The 18437-nt window shown below is 35.3% G+C and overlaps 1 protein-coding gene across 2 annotated transcripts in view; it reads left to right on the top strand.

The window, feature by feature from the left end:
- Positions 1-16444, top strand: part of CPSF2 (cleavage and polyadenylation specific factor 2) — a 30945-nt gene extending 14501 nt beyond the window's left edge. For both annotated transcript variants that reach the window (XM_072622778.1, XM_072622779.1), the window contains exons 6-15: positions 156-271; positions 1102-1289; positions 2178-2468; positions 4839-4939; positions 6337-6537; positions 9638-9790; positions 10119-10344; positions 11831-12130; positions 14311-14445; positions 14781-16444. In XM_072622778.1, the coding sequence (XP_072478879.1) occupies positions 156-271; positions 1102-1289; positions 2178-2468; positions 4839-4939; positions 6337-6537; positions 9638-9790; positions 10119-10344; positions 11831-12130; positions 14311-14445; positions 14781-14873 (1804 nt within the window). In that variant the 3' untranslated portion in view covers positions 14874-16444. The remainder of the gene's footprint in view (positions 1-155; positions 272-1101; positions 1290-2177; positions 2469-4838; positions 4940-6336; positions 6538-9637; positions 9791-10118; positions 10345-11830; positions 12131-14310; positions 14446-14780) is intronic.
- The last annotated feature ends 1993 nt before the right edge of the window (positions 16445-18437 follow it).

The following is an 18437-nucleotide window of genomic DNA, read 5'->3' as shown; positions in this document are numbered from 1 at the left end:
ATTTATGTCATCATTATAAAAATATTTTGGTGTTAATTTGGTGTTAAAAATTGTTTTTTATTTGTGAGCATAAAAATGATAACTTTTCTGTTGGTTGCAGTTTTTGCATTGAGATATCCTATATCTTATATTGAGAATTAAACTCTTGTTTACAGTCACTTAAATGGATGTTCCCTGGAAATGTTAAGCAGACCTTCATTGCTTATCACAGACTCCTTTAATGCTACTTACGTGCAGCCCAGACGAAAGCAAAGGGATGAACAGCTACTCAGTATGTATTTTGTTCTATTTAAATCGGCAGTAGATTATAGAATAAATTGTTGTTCAATACTGTTCCATGTACTTGCCATTTTTCATTATGAGGTTGAATTGACCCCCTTAAAGAAAATAAGATTTATATGTGTTCTTCTTTTTCAGTGTTCTGTTTTACATCTTTGTAATCATGATAACATTTAACACAAGAATCCATTGCAGTTGATGCTGATTCTACAGTGTTGGGATTATCCTCAGAAAATTTTTTATTCCAGGATGGTTTTTCTCACTTTTCCCCTTGCACGTGTCTAATTTTCTCATCAGTTGTTATAATATAGCCCTGAGAATTTTGATATTTTTCTTAATCATATTTTTCTAGGATCATCTACCAAACACCTACAATCACACATATACACATCAAATGTATGTTTAAATTCTTTTATTGTATTAGAATTTTGTTGAATCAAATGTTGTTTGAAATGGGTCATCAGGTGACACTGCAAGTCTCTTAAGTATATAGATATTTTTTCTGTTGCAGTTTTACTGTATACCACATTTCAAAGGCCAACACATTTTTATTATATTCTATACTGTTCCCTCTATTAGTGCGGACAGTTCAGTCATTTACTCTTTCCATGTTGCATTTAAGAAAGTAAAAACCAGTATTTCATGATGACCTTATCCTGGTCTTACTTTGATCCTCAATTACTATGCCAAATCAGAAACACAATGTTTATTCTAAACTTTCATGTTTTCATATTGTAAACATGAAGATAAAAGGAAAGACAAAATTACCCTTTTTTAATACTGAATCAAAGTTATCCAAATTGTATGTTCATATTTTTCTAGCAAATGTCTTGGAAACGCTTCGAGGCGATGGGAATGTGTTAATAGCTGTGGACACAGCAGGCAGAGTTTTGGAACTTGCTCAACTTCTTGATCAGATTTGGAGAACCAAAGATGCAGGACTGGGGGTGTACTCATTAGCACTCCTGAATAATGTCAGCTACAATGTAGTGGAGTTTTCTAAATCCCAGGTTTGTTTTATGTGATTATATGTAATATATAATAAATGGGGTTGAAGATTTGAGATAGCAATTCAAGCTTGTGGGGATCTTTGGGTTTTTTTTTTTAAACAGTTTTGTGCTAGTGTGTATAAAAAATGTTCTTGATCCATTTCTTACTTTCACATTCTACTAATTGTTATTTTTGTTTATTTTTATTTATGTGTTCACTCAGCCAAATTTCCTCATTGTTTGAATGCTAAGAATGTTTGAGGTCATTTTCTTTTGGGGAAGTAATATCATTTGTGATAAGTTTTAGGCAATAAGAAGATATTTTACATATTTAGGATTTATGCTTTGCCTTCCTCCATATATTTCTGAGAGGTCTTACAAATTAAACAGGACATAAAATTGTACAGTGAGGTACAAAAACAGAATAAAGAATATCCAAAGGAATTATATGGCAGACGTGATTAGGCATCTGAAAAAGCTGATTATTGCTGCAATAAGTGTGATGTAACACTGAACTTGAACTTATTCTGGATTTAGTTCTCATGTAATGTGTGACTTTGACTGACACAGATTTCCTGGCCTCAATTTCCCCATATGTAAAAGGAGGGGAATTTGACTACGTGACATTATATATTTCAGCTCTATAGTTAATTGAATTTGGCTTTAAATTTCTTGATTACAAGGAAAAAAAGGAACATTTTATTATGTAGTTTTCATAGTAAAATATTAAAATTTAGTGGTATATTTGTAATAATTTTACATTGAGGGTTGTAATGTGTCTTAGAGGAGCTTAGAGTAGAATATTTATTTTTTAATTTGAAATAATTTGTGAACACTTAGTTTGTGCCAAAACTAGATGGCATAGTAAACAACCATTTCTGAGTGACTTATCTTTTTTCCCCCAATTAGGTAGAGTGGATGAGTGATAAATTGATGAGATGCTTTGAAGACAAAAGAAATAATCCATTTCAGTTTCGCCATCTTTCATTATGTCATGGTCTTTCTGATCTGGCTCGTGTGCCTAGCCCCAAAGTTGTACTTGCCAGCCAACCTGATTTGGAATGTGGGTTTTCAAGAGATCTCTTCATTCAGTGGTGCCAGGACTCTAAAAATTCAATCATCCTAACTTACAGAACTACCCCTGGAACATTAGCACGTTTCTTAATAGATAACCCTTCTGAGAAAATCACAGAAATAGAGGTAAGAAACACGTTTATAAGTTTTACCTAAAGATTCTTGAAGTATGTCAGACAAGTGAATTACAAACAAATGTTATTTTTAAAATAATTTTTGACATTTAAGTTCAATTTAACTTTTGTTGATAAAACTAGTATCCCTGTATGAAGTGTTAAAGCTCATCTGTATCATTGTGGAATTGAGCTTATACCTTCTAACTAGTACATTTTCACAAGCTGGATGCTCTTAATAAAAATTTTTGAATTGTTTGAACATATCACGTACAGAACAGTGTTTATGTTTATAATAATGACTCTGAGGTACTTCTAGAATCCAGAGTACATTTCAAATGAATACATTAAATTGTGTTTAGTATAGTTTTAGTGTTTAGGATATTGTATTTGTATTCCAATTCTTTGAAAATCGTAAATGCCTTTAGGGCATATAATTATGAATTACACAAATGGTGCCTCAGCCAACACTGTTTCATAGTAATGTCACTAATGCATTTTCAGCCAAACCTTACAGTAATGCTACAAAGTGCTGTTATGATTTTGTTGAGTTGATCACATGAGATTCATATTGGATGGTTAGTTTCCAAAAGGAAAGTTTTTTTTTAAAAAAATATATGTATTGACATCTTTTGTTTTTCTGTCGCCTATTTTTCCCTCTCCTCTCCCCTAGAAGGCTGCCCCTTATATCAAAGAACTAAAAATTCTGAAATTATATGTAGTGTTTGATACCTCTGAATCCTCTTCCTTCTCCCCCTCCATTCCTCCCTCAAAGGTCTGGCAGAAGGTAGCTCCTTTAGGTGAATTCTTGTTTTTGTATAGTGTCACAAGAGTTATTTTTCAATTGTTTTGTTGTTTTCCATTTACATTGTTAAAATCATTATGAATATTATTTTCTTCTCTCTTTTTGCTTCACTTTTTTCATGTCTTTCCATGTTTCTCTGTATTCATCGTGTTTTTGTTTCTTAAAGCAAAATAATATTCCTTTACGTGCCATAATTTGTTTAGCTGTTGCCTCATCCACAGGCATGTACTTATTTCCGGTTCTTTGCTACTACAAAAAGTGCTGAACCCAGCCTCCAGTTGTTCAGTGCACTTAGTGCTCAGTTCAGATGTAATACTTCAATTCCCTATTGTCTTCTTGGGTTTTTGAAAAGGCTCATATAGGGCTTTTATAGTCAAGTTTTGGACCCTCAGGAATCATCTTCAGGTTGTAATGTAATTGCCATGGAGCTATTTACCCTCTATAATGTTTCACTTCATCATCAGTTTCCTAGATATTAGTTGATATTAGTCAGGGTATGTTTGTATATAGTGTTTGTATATAGTGACCAGCACATTTCATCAGTTCATCTGCTTTATTCCTTGATTTTGTCAGGTGAGGGAGTATTAATATGTTTTCTATTACAGAACTTTTAAAAGCAATTTTTAGAAATTTTTAACATTTTAAGAAATATTTAGATTAAATTAAAATATTTAAAAACTGCAAAAGAGACACTTTGCTAACAATAAAGTAAAGAAATATAGGGACTTGTTGCTTAAATGAAATATTTCTTTTCAAGGAGAGACAGTAAAATATATTTAAAAAATAATTACTGCTCTTAGAAATTGGAAGTAATGGGGTTTTGGCCATGTTATTAAGCTAACCTTGTGATCTTCAGCAAACCACTTAATCTTTCTGGGGTCATTTACCTAATTTCTGTAACTGCTAGTGGACTTCATGATTTTTACGGCCCATTACAACCTTCTGAATCTCATCTATGAATATCTGAGTATATTTAAGTACAGAATTACCTGAATCGTAAAATTATTTTAAGAAAATATGGTTAAATGTCTTATCTGTGAGTGGTCATTAAAACAAGACATCAAAAATTTTAAATGAGTTTTAAGGTTATAAAAGTTAAGCAGCATGATACAGTGCTGGATCTAGAATCAGGGACAACTGAATTCAAGTACCTCTTAGAACACTGAGTAGTTGTGTACATGGGCAATTAACTTCTCTGGTCTTATTTTGGTCATCTGTATTTATCTACATTTTCTGTAATATAGTGTGAGGATCAAGTTAGGTTTGTCAAGTGATGTAATAGGTTAAAAGATTATGTAACTTTCAGCTGCTATCATATTAAACAAGTAGATGTGCTCACTGTAGAAGAAAACTGATAACCTTAACTTGTGATTTTATACAGTTTAATTAGTTAAATCCACTCTAGTGCCATGATAATACAGTTTTACTGTTAATGTTAACAACAGGTAATACATGTAATGAACCATTGAATAATTTCAGGAGAAAAAAATGTAAATTTAAAGATCACACCTCTTCCACTCTTTTTCCCCTTGAAATTGATAAGTTTCTTTGACACTTTCTTCAACCATTCTGCTTTAGTTGAGAAAACGTGTGAAACTTGAAGGAAAAGAACTTGAAGAATATTTGGAGAAAGAGAAACTGAAGAAAGAAGCTGCTAAAAAGCTAGAACAATCAAAGGAGTAAGTTACTTGAAAATTTTAAAACTTTTCAATTGTTATTCTTACCTTTTGTTTATAAATCACCTTCATTTTCAAACACACACACCCCACACTCACTATAGTAGTGTACTCCAAACGTTTTTTGATCATGCACCTTAATAGGCTTATATTTTACCTTTTAAAAATAAATTTAGCGTGTATACTAAACCTCACCCAAAAATACGTTATAAAAGGATAAGATAAAGATGCAATACTAGTGGAGTCTTCATTAGTAGGGTATTACCGCAATTTGAGTTAGGCTAGTGACATCGTCAGTTTTGTGGTTGGGGAAAATCACTTTGGCAACTGTGTAAAGAATAGATTGGTGTAGAGAAGTGTGAGGCTATTTCATTAGTCTAGGTGAATTTTGATAAGGGCCAGAAATAAGGCTGTGACTCCATGAGTGGAAAGAAGAGTAGATGTGAGAGGTGGTGTTTGTGAAAGCAGAAACAACCAGACTTACTAACTGATGACAGGCGAAGAGATTGAGAGTGAAGGCTGCTCCTTTTTATTGTGTTGGCACAGTGCAGAAATGAGCAGTGAATATTCCTCCAGTTCGTTAAAACTGTGGTTCTCCAGGTATGGAACTAGATTTTGGTAAATTGACTCCCAGATATTTTACGTGGCACCGACTTCCTTTTCTATCATTCCCTCCTGGATTTTGGTGTTGCTCTATAGAAAGTAGTGTTTATTTTTATGTGTCGTTTACAACCTGCAATTTTACTGAAACTGTTCATTATCTTCTTTCTGTTTGCTGATTCCCTAATATTTTAACAGTAAACTTCCATGGCATAGGCAAATAGAGATAGTTTTGTCTTCTCTTTACCATTACTTACTTTCTCTTGTCTTATTACTTTTACTGGTATTTCTAGAACTATATTAGCTGGGACTGGACCTATGATATCATTGGCCCAAGAAACTTCCAGAGGAGAAAACCCTCTTTACCAGTGCGAATTGACACCATCTCTGTAGCTTTTAGATAGTGCCTGCTCATCATTTCTTATACATTCATATACCACAACTTGTTCAGCCATTCCCCAATTGATGGGCATCTCCTCAATTTCCAGTTCATGGCCAAATACTGGTTCTTAAAAGAAAAATTTTAGCAGAGTTCACATTAGATAAAGAGTTAGTTCAGAGAAGTACTAATTTAAAGCTTAAATTTTTCTTTTGACTTTATTATTGATGTCTTAAGGGAAAGATTTATCTTTCACACAGTTGAAGCTTATACAGTTGAGCCAGCAATGGTATTTCTACGATTCGTTGCCTGACAACCAATGCCATGTTTTGTTAAATATTGTATTTTTGACTAAAAATAGGAATTTGAAAGTAATTGTATGTTTAAAGCCTTACAGTCTTATTTTTCAATGTCATCTCAGGGCAGATATAGATTCTAGTGATGAGAGTGATGTTGAAGAAGATATTGACCAACCATCAGCACACAAAACCAAGCATGATCTGATGATGAAAGGTGAAGGTAGCCGAAAAGGAAGTTTCTTCAAACAGGCTAAAAAGTCTTATCCGATGTTTCCTGCCCCAGAAGAAAGAATTAAATGGGATGAGTATGGAGAGATTATCAAGTATGTGATTGAAACAAACTTTCCTTTTACTTAGCAATGAAAGTATTTAGTATGTTAGACTGTAAGTCTGAAAGAATTATCTGAACTTAATTCCTTATTTTCTCTTTACTGTATTAATTTTTGAGATCATAGAAGTTGGATCTAGAGGTCCTCTAGGTCTAACCCCTCATTGTACAGATGAGAGAACTAAATCCTGAAGATGTTAAGGGATCTGTCCAGCATTATACAGGTTCCAATCATACCATATTGCCTCTGAAATAGAAGTTTTGGAAAGTGTTCAAAGAAGATAGTTAAAACTCTGAAAATAGTGCATATAAAAATACTTAGAAAAAAGTGATGGGTGATAAAGTAGGTCTCAGGTATGTTGTTTCATATAGAAGATGATGTTCAGTTTCCATAAATACTAAAGAGAAGACGTTGAAATGATGATGATCATTATTAGAAGATCAGCTTAGCTCAGGAAGCACTCCCTGTAGTGAAGATTGTTAAACATGAGAATGATTGACTGAGCATCATAGATTTAGAATCTGGAAGGACTTTAAAGATCATATCATTCATCAGTTTGCCCTATCTCCTTGGCACCTCTGCGCCGCCTCCCTCTCCCCTCGCCCCCTCCCCCCCACACGTACACCCTTTTATAGGTGAATGAAGCGAGGAACAAAGAAGTTAAGTGGCTTGCTGAAAATAGTCAGTAAATGACGGGGATTCAAACCCAAGTTTTATGCCTGCATCCAGGACTCCCATACTAGGCAATGCTAATTTTTCTTTTTTCTTATGGTTTATATTTAAACTTGATAATTGGTCTTTAAAATAAATATAAGATGTAAAATTCTTGAGGACAAAGACTATCTGGTTAGGAGGATAAGACTAATACATGGCAGAAAGAGGCTGCCGTAACCAATCCTCCTGTTTTACACATGTAGAAACCGAGGCCTAGGGAGGTTAGGTGACTAGGTCCATAGTATTAACTTTGAACAGTTGTTCAGAGAAGGAAGAAATTGATGTTGGTTGGTGTTGCTGGGAAAGGCTTCCCATTTGTTTTATTAGCAGAGCATAATACATTATTAATCTTTTAAGGGCTTTTTGTAGGATTCCAAAACACTCCTTTATAGACTACAAAGAGATGGATAGGTGGGATCCAGAGAGGTCAGTGATTTGCTCCAGATCACACTGCTTGCTAATAACAGAACTAGGACTAGAACCCAAGGCTCCCAACTCCTCAACTGCTATGCTTTTTCAGTTTCTCGTTTCTCATCTTTAGAGTGTACCTGTGATGAGGCAGAAATTGACATGGGATTTGAAGGCCAAATAGAATTTAGACAGGCAAAATACCTTCTGGATAATGATGAGAACACCTCCAGATAGAGTCACGGAAGTGGGATTACATATAGTATGTGAGAATGTACTAGTCTGACCAAAGATAAGTTTTTGAAGAGTAAATGAAAATTAATTGTAATAATAGGGTAGAATCAGATTATAAAGGACTTTTAAAGCTAGGCAGAAGTACTTAGACTTAATGTAGTAGAGAACTTTTGCTCAATAAGGAGTTATATAATGGAAATGGTATTAAGTAATATGGCTTGAGTGAAAAAGCTAGTCAGTGAGACAAACTAGAAATCTGTTACAAATAATCCAGGTTTGTGATGATTAAGACCTGGAATAAAGAGTAGTAACAGTTGGGATGGAGATGATTCTAAGACATTTGGAAGGAAACTCTAGAATTTGGTGGCATATTTGACATGGAGGATGAAGGAAAGGTTAAGTGTCAAGATGATTCTAAAATTTTTATCCCAGGTTACTGGGGGTGTTCCTCAAATAACATTGGAATATATGGGAGAAGTGAGAGTCAGGACTGGCAACGGCTTTTGAGATTGGTGAGCCATCAATAAAGAAATAGGGAAGGAAGCCAGAAAAAGTAGAGAAGTTTTCCAAGAATGTGAGTGCTGAGAAAAACTGAGGATAGGAGAAAGATCCTGTGGGGCATGCCTAGTTATAGGACTAAAAAGGCAGGAGAAGGAAAAAGGGTCGTATTATAGGGATGAACAAGAAAAGTACAGGACACTAGAGGTGGAGTTTCAGAAGAGTTGAGTCATTCTGTAGAGAAGTAGAGAACAAGGCCTGAAAAAGTTACTGTTTGACAAGTAGGTCTTGCAAATATATTGGAGAAAGCACTTAAATAGAAGTAAGTGTAAGTAGAATTGGTGAGGTAGAAAATGTTTTCAAGGTATAGTAGCAAAAGTAAGGAGAGAAGTTGGATAGTAGCTAAAAGAAAGAGCTTACAGCAAAGATATAAAACAAAAAGTTATTTAATGTGTTTTATGTTTTCATTTTGTTTTGTGGGAACAGAGTTCCTGTAAAAGGTGCGAAGAGATAGTAGTCTGGAACTTAGGCAAAAGGGGTTAACTTTAGATAAGAAGAAAGAAAATTTTCTGAGCTGGAAGGGGAAGGTGAGACACAATAATAGGTGACATGAGAGGAGATGAAAATTGGAACGCTCATGCCATCTGGACTTAGACTTCTCCATAAAGGATAAAAGAAAATCATGTGCTCAGCATTGGGGAGGAAGAAGAAATGATAAACTAGGGGTCTGAAAGAACTTTACAGGTCTCTAGTTCAACCTTTTCATTTTGTAGGTGAAGAAACAGGATTGAAGAGGACAAATGACTTGCCCAGGGTTATATGGTCAGTTAGTTATTGGCAGAGCTGCAACTTGAACCCAGGTCTCCTAATGAAGCCAGCATCTTTTACATAATTTGAACTTGTTTTCTGTCTCTAAATCCAGTTCTCTTTCCATATCTCACTGTACCTATGATAGCAAACGTGCTTTGCAGGCTAAGGTGAAGTTGGGCATGGTAATTTTAGGTAGGTTTAAGGAAATATGCACAAGTGCCTTGTGATTTTGTATAAGTATCTTAGAACTCAAAAATCGTAATTGTAAAAGATGAAACTTTTTTCAGTCACATTTTGTATTGTTTTTGAACTACACTCATCTTTATAGATTAAAATACTTGAACAGATGTTATTAATGGTGCCACTAGATAATAATGTAATATTCTCTTGCACATTACTGAACTATTAATAGTGAGACTTTATTATTTAGACCAGAAGATTTCTTAGTGCCTGAGCTTCAAGCCACTGAAGAAGAAAAAAGCAAATTAGAATCTGGCTTGACAAATGGAGATGAACCTATGGATCAGGATTTATCAGATGTTCCTACCAAGTGCATTTCTGCAACAGAATCAATTGAAATCAAGTAAGTGCCTTGGTTGTGTTGAGAAGTTGGAGTGGGGAAAATGATGAGGATGAAAGACAAGTCAAGAAAGTTTAAGAAGTTAAGGGCAAAAAAACCCATACATTAACTTTAAAGAATTGTATTCTATTGTTAATAGTGCATGCTACCTAACTCATTTGTCTTGCATTTTCCCTTTTTTTCTGTAGTACAACAGTAGGTGCTTTTGTTTTTAAAACTGGAATGAATGCTTTGTTCTGTTTGTAAATTGACATTTTTGAGAAATACTTTGAACCTGGATTATGCCAAGTTTAAAAAAAAAAGCTTTTATTACTTTGTACTTTTGTTACAGAGCCAGAGTTACTTATATAGACTATGAAGGACGTTCAGATGGTGACTCCATTAAAAAAATAATTAATCAGATGAAACCACGGCAGTTGATTATTGTGCACGGACCACCAGAGGCCAGTCAAGATCTAGCAGAATGTTGCCGAGCTTTTGGTGGAAAAGATATTAAGGTGTATATGCCAAAGCTACATGAAACAGTAGATGCCACTAGTGAAACTCATATCTATCAGGTAATAACATACTAGAGTTATACTATACTATGCAGAAGTGATGCTTTTTTGATAGAGAGAAAAAAGGACCACTATCTTGATCTGAAGGAAGTTGTATAGATGCTAATCACAGGAGAGTTTGACAGGAATCTGTGTATATCTAGCCAGATTTTAAAAAGGTATCAATGTCTTGTTTTTCCTCAGTTTCATTTCTAAATGTTCTCTCTCTCTCTCTCTCTCTCTCTCTCTCTCTCTCTCTCTCTCTCTCTCTCTCTCTCTCTCTCTCTCTCTCTGTCTCTCTCTCTCCCCCTCCTTCCTTACCCAGGAAGCCATTCTTTATAACTGAGTAAAAAAAGAAGTACTTCAGAAAAACTGACCAACATATCCCGAGTGTCATTGTATGTGGTGTTTCACACCCACAGTTCCCCTCAAGCCAGATTTTTTGAAAGTTTAGCCTTTGAATTTTTGTGTTGTATAATTGGCATGTGTAGGGTTTGGGTTTTTTAGGTGTAGATTTGGGAACATATTTATAATAATTATGTAGCTCAGTGTGTAACAGTGTATTTAAAATTTCTTCTCTTAATTCTCTTACTTGTCTACTTTTAACAAAATCCTTGAATTTTTTTCTTTCATCTTTTAGGGTATATATGTCTATCCATTTCTTCTCTCTCCTGTCCCCCCAAATGAGAAGAAAGTGCTAGTATTTAGCGTTACTTACCAAAATGAACAAGGACACAAATGGACATACTGCTTACTAGGTTCAGGATTTCAGAGAGAACAAAATTTAATACTCAGTTGATCTAACTGTTCTAACTGCAAGGTTTATTAAATAATATGCAGACCACACACTCCTATAAAAGGATCTAAGAATATATTCACATCTGCTATACTGTCATCTACTAATACCCTGCCTTTGGCCAAAGGAAGCAAAGCAGTACAAATAACTGCTCCTTGAGAGTTATATCTGTCCAGGCAAATAGCATGACTGCTGGATGAAATTACTAGCAACTGTGAGGTTTCATGCTGAGGTAGATAAAGGGAGCTGGATCCTCCAGTCTAGGGGAAGCAAAACCCTGCCCCCCAATACCAGCCATGAGGAGCTTAGATGAAGGTCAGGGGGCTGTATTCATGGACAGTCATAAATTACTGTAGCTCATTTCTATCTTCATATTCCTTTTCTACATAAAAGGAAATGATATAATTATACTAAACATTGCCAATATGTCTTCATGTGTAGTGAGAGTAGTAGGTTCACCTCTTAAAGGTAGCAAATTCTATTCTACCATAGTCACTTACAGTCATCGCTCAGACTGCTGTTTGTCAACTTCCTTTATTTTAACGTTATCATCTTAAGATCTAGGGACATAAGTTTGTGATATACTTTTTTATATAAGTATAATGTTTTATAAACATTGACTATACTACAAAATGCTATGTTTGATTTGCCAACATTAACATGTTCATTGATTCTTTTTTTCAAAATGTCCATTGTATGATATATACTTAGGTGAGGTTAAAGGATTCACTTGTCAGCTCTCTTCAATTCTGTAAAGCAAAAGATGCTGAACTAGCTTGGATAGATGGTGTCCTAGACATGCGAGTTTCCAAAGTGGACACAGGCGTTATTTTAGAAGAAGGAGAGCTGAAAGATGATGGCGAGGACTCAGAGATGCAAGTGGATACTCCTTCAGATGCTAGTGTCATAGCACAGCAGAAAGCTATGAAGAGCCTATTTGGGGATGATGACAAAGAAACAGGTGAAGAGAGTGAAATTATTCCCACTTTGGAGCCTTTGCCACCTCATGAGGTAAAACAGTTTGTACTGCCTCTCTTTGTAGTAAATCTTTCTCAGTTTTTTTTTCAGCTTCATTTCCAATGTAGGGATGATTCTGATGAAAATGTTTATAAAATTTTGTGTCCAATGTATAAGCTGCTAAGTATGTTTCTCGAGACATGCACCTGTTGAGTTTTGTTTGTAAGCTGAATCATTTAAAAAATCCGATCATTTAAAATGTACTGGACAGTCCTGTCCTTCATTTATTTTCTCCTCTGCAGTCGTACCATAGTGCAGATACCCAGAGTTCTAGAAAGCCTTTAAGTACACAATGGAGTCATATGAAGTTCAGCTGAACTAAGCTCAGAGAGGCTTGTCACTCAGTTGAGATATCAGGCGATGAATGTTTTTGGTGAGGCAAGTTATAACACTATTAAGACACAGAGAAAGAATCCATGCTGATGAAATCATTGCTTTTAAAACTAAATTGTCAATATTCAGGAAACTCTGTGGTAGATACTTTTTTATGATGTGATATCTAATTTTGTCTGTTTTTAAGTTGGAGTTTTACAGTACTGGTTTGCTTAAAGTTTGTTTAAAATGGAGGCTTGCCAACATATATAAATTAGTAGGGATATTTTTGGTCATTTGTAAATTTGAATTTGCCATCTGAACCTGCTAAACCCCCACTATGATATGTTGCCCTTGAATTTTACATGGCCTGAAATGCATCAGTAAGAAGGATGAGCACATATTTGTGTATTCCCATTGAGTAAAGAGGCATCTCCATAATGATATGGAAAGAACTTTGGACTTAGAATGGAGAGACCTGTTGCTAATCCTTCCTTTAACACATTTTAGTTGGGAATCCATGGACAAATTACTGATTGACCTCTCTGAGCTTGTTACCTACCTCCACTGTAAAATCGGAATAAGGTCTGTAATACTTTGCAGATTGTTGTGGGCATAAAATGAGGATGTATTTAAAATGCTAAGCAAACTTCAGAGCTCCAGATAAATGTCAGTTCTTTAATCATCCAGTGAAATTAAGTACCTCCTACATCCTAAGCTTGGTCTCAGGCATTGAAAGAGATGGAAAGTTCAGAGAGGATATTATCCTTGTCTTTGTGAGGCAATCTAGAATGAAGATAAGATACAAAGATAAAAATAATGTGTAATATTATAAGTGCTTTAGATCATTATGAAACAATGCTATGGAAGGTCTAAAAGGGAAAGTCATTATTGATTAGAGCACAGAGTCTTAACTTGGGGGTCTATGAACTTTAAAAATATATTTCTAAAACTCAATAAATTTTGTTTCCTTGGTAATTCAGTGTATTTTATGTATTTAAAAATATTTTTCTGTGAAGGGGTCCATGACATGAACCCAAAAAGGTTAAGTACCCCTGGACTATGGGGGTCAGAGAAGGCTTCCCCGGCATTTGAGTTGAGTTTTAAAGGAGTTGGCTGTACTATTCTTATCTTCCACTTACTGCCTTGTAATACTGTTGTTTATTCTTGACCATATTTTGTGAGCACTCTGGATGACTTAACCATGGAACATTTTTGTTCTTGTATGTACTCAAGTATTCTTCCTTTGGAATTGGGAAGAGAAATCAGGAAATCTCTTTTCCTCTTTACCATTTTTACGGGTAATACCTCCTCACCTGTTCCACCCACCTCCCTTCCACTCCCAGCAGCAGTCATAGAGGAGTAGCCACAAGTTATACGTCATACTGATTCTGATTACCAGGGCATCCATACACTGATCATCTAGGGCACAATCCTTTGAAAAATGCCAGAGTACCGTTAATTTCATTGTAGAGATGGGGCAGGAGTTTGGAGGAGAGCAGCAAATATCCATTGAACCAGTGAAAATACTGGGAACCTGAGGGTCTTTGAGTTCTGATCCATTTCTAACACTAATACTCTGATTGACCTTAGGTAAGTGAGTGAAGTTGATGAGCATAATAGAACCTTGGCAGATGTATTAGTAATGAGACATGACTAATGCAATTGATTGTAAAGCCATTAAAATGTGAAGTTCTTTGTAATGTTAAAAAATAAAGTAACATTCAGAATAACAGTAGGGAACATGAATTACTTACTTGAAATCATCTCTCAAATGGCTTAAGGGATTAATAGAAAATATCTGGAATTGTATACCTGGTATTTTGATTTGATTTGCTTTTTTCCCCCTTGTCTTTTTAAAGGTTCCTGGACACCAGTCAGTGTTTATGAATGAACCAAGACTGTCTGATTTTAAACAAGTTCTGTTGCGAGAGGGAATCCAGGCTGAATTTGTAGGAGGTGTACTTGTTTGCAACAATCTTGTAGCTGTCCGTAGAGTGAGTGTTTCTTTAAGATTTGAAAATTTAGGAGGGGGTAAATTGAACAAAGGCTTTAGATCACTGATTCATCATATACACTGTTGTCCAATCTTTTCAGACTGGAATTATCTCCCAAACTTGTCAAGTTAATTGATAGTTGATGCTTGTAAAGATGATCTAGAAACATTTCAGTTCAGCACATCTTACATAAGTGCCTACTATGTGCTTGGCTGTATCCTAGGTTTCAGAAGCATTATTAGGAAATGTGAAGTTCAAAAGTAACCTTGATGTAAATTGAGGGTTTTTTAATATTTTATAAAACTAACAAACTCCTTTTGTCTCCTCTTTCTTAGACTGAAACTGGACGCATTGGACTTGAAGGCTGCCTTTGTCAGGATTTTTATAGGATAAGAGACCTTTTATATGAACAGTACGCTATTGTGTAGAGGACCTGTTGTGCAGATGAATCTCTGTTTCTACTTTCTAAGGAAAAAAAGGAAGGGCTCTTTACTTATTTTGTTGTTTTCCTTTATTGTTCTGTAATTTACACACAGGGAACTAGTTAGGAAGATAACGTTTTAAGCCCAAGAAATTACACTGAAGTGAAAAATTCAGACCGTCTTGAACATTCCACCCTTTTGACTTTCAAACTGATGAATACCATAACTATGTCAGTACAGGCCCAGTAACTGACGTTGTTGGTTTTCTCTATAGACAAGCCCTCTTTTCTAAGCTGGTATTATTTGATTTTAACAGTAAAACTAGGCAAACAAGTTCTTTGCTCAGAGCGTATATGTATGTTCATAAAAACTATTTTTTACAGAGTTTGTGTAAAATCAGTGTTTTTTTTTTTAATTTCTAGGAATGGGAAAAAATGGGGGATTTGAAATTAGGAAAGAACTGCTACTCAGTGCAAAAGCAACTGTTTTGATAAAATGGACTTTTATAGATTATCTGTTTAAAGAAACAACAGTAACAAATATACTTGTATATACACTAGAATTCTTCCTCTAAACTCATTTTCACATATTTGCTTCAACGCCTGTGTTTCAAAGTGATAATTATTTTTATTGAGACAAAAATCAGTTTTTATCTTTTCCCTGTTGTCAGTGCTTTTTTTTAAAGTATAAAATACAATTTTGTCATTTGAATACAAGTAGCTCAAAAGCATTATTTGGTCTATGGTGTGTTAGAAATTCTGATTTTCATGTTTATGAAAGAAACAAACATTTGAACATCATTTTTTTTTTTTTTACAAAGTAATACCGTGGTTAAAAAAAATTAGGTGTTTTTATCTCTTAGGCCTGCATGCTTGTAAGACCCCTAAGCAGCATGTGGACAGTGTGTGTCAGCACTAAAATGCTACATAGGAGGCTAACTCCCCCCAAAACCTTAACTTTTTTGTGTTTTATAACTTCCTTGTGTTAGCCACAGGATAGCCAAAAGGAAATGCTTTGTACTTAGTTTACCTTGAATTCAAATCATCTCATTAAAGAAAAACCATGTAATCCAGTGAGTTTTCGTAGGAAGTGACATAATCGTGGCAGGCTTTGGCGTTTATTTCACAAGTTCAAGATCCAAATCTTGTTCCTTACACTTAGCACTTTAGATTGATGGGTTTCTCTTTAAATAAAACTGCTCAATTTCATTTTCAAGTATTTATAGAGCCACTCTGCTGATGTAAAAGCAGCTCTGGTGTGGTATTTATGAACCAGATAGATTGTATCACTGGTGTTAATAGAGATAAGCCATAAATGAACACCGTTAGTACTTTAAACAAAAATCCTCCTGGAGATTTATTACAACAAAGAGTAAGCGGCTGAGAATTTCATCTTTCTCTGTAATACTGAAAACTTGTTTCTTGCCTATTTTTTTTTTTTTATCTGGCACATTCCATGAGTAAGAATTTTATTTAAAGTCCTGCTAGAAGCTGTTGTGTAAACAGATATTATTACAAGATTAGTATTTTTTAACCTGTGTTTGGCTGGCAAGGTTAATAAAATTTCTAAAAAAGTTTCATTTGCCTTTCCATGGAACTTTATTCTCAGTTGTTACTTAAATAAATTGTGGCTGTAAAATATTCACACACATCTAGACTTATATATTTGGTCTAGACATGTGATTTCATTTGATATAGAGAACTCCCTGTGTGAAAACTTACACTCAGAGCTTAATTGCCTGCAGTCATACAGTTGTGTGTATCAGAGGCAGAGATTAAACTCAGATATTCCTAATTCTACTGCCAACTCTGCCCACCATGGTATGTTGTCTGTAAAACCAAAAATAGAAATAGTTTTGAGATAGCTCAAATTGTGCTTAGTAAATTCAGAGGAACTGTCAAAATTATTGTGCTAAATACATAATTCCTGCGTTGTATTCATTGTACTTTTGAAAGAAGTGGGCCAGGACTGGGATTTTTTTCGTTGTGTTGCACAGAGATGGCAATTGTTGTAAAGGGTTTTCACTATTATTGGACTGAACATATTATAAAGAAAACCTTTGTATAATAAAGTTGTTTCCATGTCCTAGTGGATGGCCTGTAATAACCAGGTTTCTTTTGAACCCAACTCTATAGGATTTAGAGCTACAAAGATGAATTTAGGGATCATCCAATCAACTCCCTCATTTTACAGATATATTAATCCAGTCCTCTGCTTTTAGAAATGAGGAACCAGAGGCTCAGAAAAGGTTTGCTCAGTATTATGCAGGCAATAAGGAGCAGTCAGGCTCTGAACCCAGATCCTCTGAGTCCAAAACAAGTCTTTATTTTTCCTTTGCAGCTACTTCACAGGGAAAACAATCAGTAGATTATATACAAAAAGCAGCTTAAAGTCATAGAACTTTACAATGAGGAAGGATTTTAGAAATCTAACCAAATTCTCTCATTTTAAATATGAAGATATTGTGGCTCAGAAAACTTAATTGACTTGCCAATCAATCAAGAATTTATCAAATACCTGTGTGCTTGACACTGGAAATACAAATACAAAGAACACAATAATCCCTACTATTAATAAGAGCTTGTATTCTAATGGGGAAACAAGGATGTGCGTGTATGTGTGTGTGTGGTAGTAGTAGAAGTTGTTTGGGAGTGAGATTACTAGCAGTTGGGTGGGTCAGGAAAGTCTTTATCAAGAAGATTGTAAAATAGATGTAAAGAGGGAGTACATTCTTGTTATGTGGGACTATCTGGCACAGAAATGGGTGTTGGGATGAAACAGGAGATAAGCTGGGCTGGATCACAGAGTGCAGGAGGGGAAATAGTGCCCAGGAAGGCCAGAAGGATGGGGTAGGGCCTGGTTGTATATGTCTTTAAAAGAGAGTGTATCTTTTATTTGTGTTTTGTCCTTTGTTCTGTAAGAGGACCATGATATCAGGAAGATGATGCCATTGATGTGGTTTGGGGTTGCTGGGAACCCAGAAATGATGCACAGGGTAGCATCCATCTGGAATGAATTCAGGTACTCAAAACTTCTAGTCAAGGGGCAGTTTATTGTAAGGCCAATGGTTGCTGGATAGATTGCTAGTGAAACTGCAGCTTGATGGGGGTGAGATTGATACTTACAAACAAAAAAGGAACAGTGAAAAATTCTGGTTGGGATTAAGGAATCTGGGGTGGACCTGGTGTATTAGTGAATGGAATATGAAGTAGGCTAATTAGGTGATCTAGATGGAATTAAGGATCGGTCATCTTGACATGCAAGTAGTCTGGGAATCTGAAAGGAATGTCAAGTAAGCTAATTAGGTGATTTAAATGGGCTGGGGTAGTCCAGGTGCCCTGGGTGAGAGGCCAGTGATCTGGGCTGCTCATATGTATGGGAAAATTCTAGGGACTGGGTTGCTTTCAGACATGGTCTTTTCCTTTAAGGGGTGCAGGGCCCATCATCCCATCACCATTATTTGCAAATGAATTGGATTTAAGTGAGGGAGGGCTGTGCCAAGTCACCAGCCTCACTTTCCTCTCTGGAGCCATCTGGGTCCAGTGACCTGATATAGATCAGATTGACTGG

Source organism: Notamacropus eugenii, chromosome 7, assembly GCF_028372415.1.
Source record: "Notamacropus eugenii isolate mMacEug1 chromosome 7, mMacEug1.pri_v2, whole genome shotgun sequence".
NCBI classification, from domain to species: domain Eukaryota; kingdom Metazoa; phylum Chordata; class Mammalia; order Diprotodontia; family Macropodidae; genus Notamacropus; species Notamacropus eugenii.
This window is presented reverse-complemented; position numbering and strand designations above follow the sequence as displayed.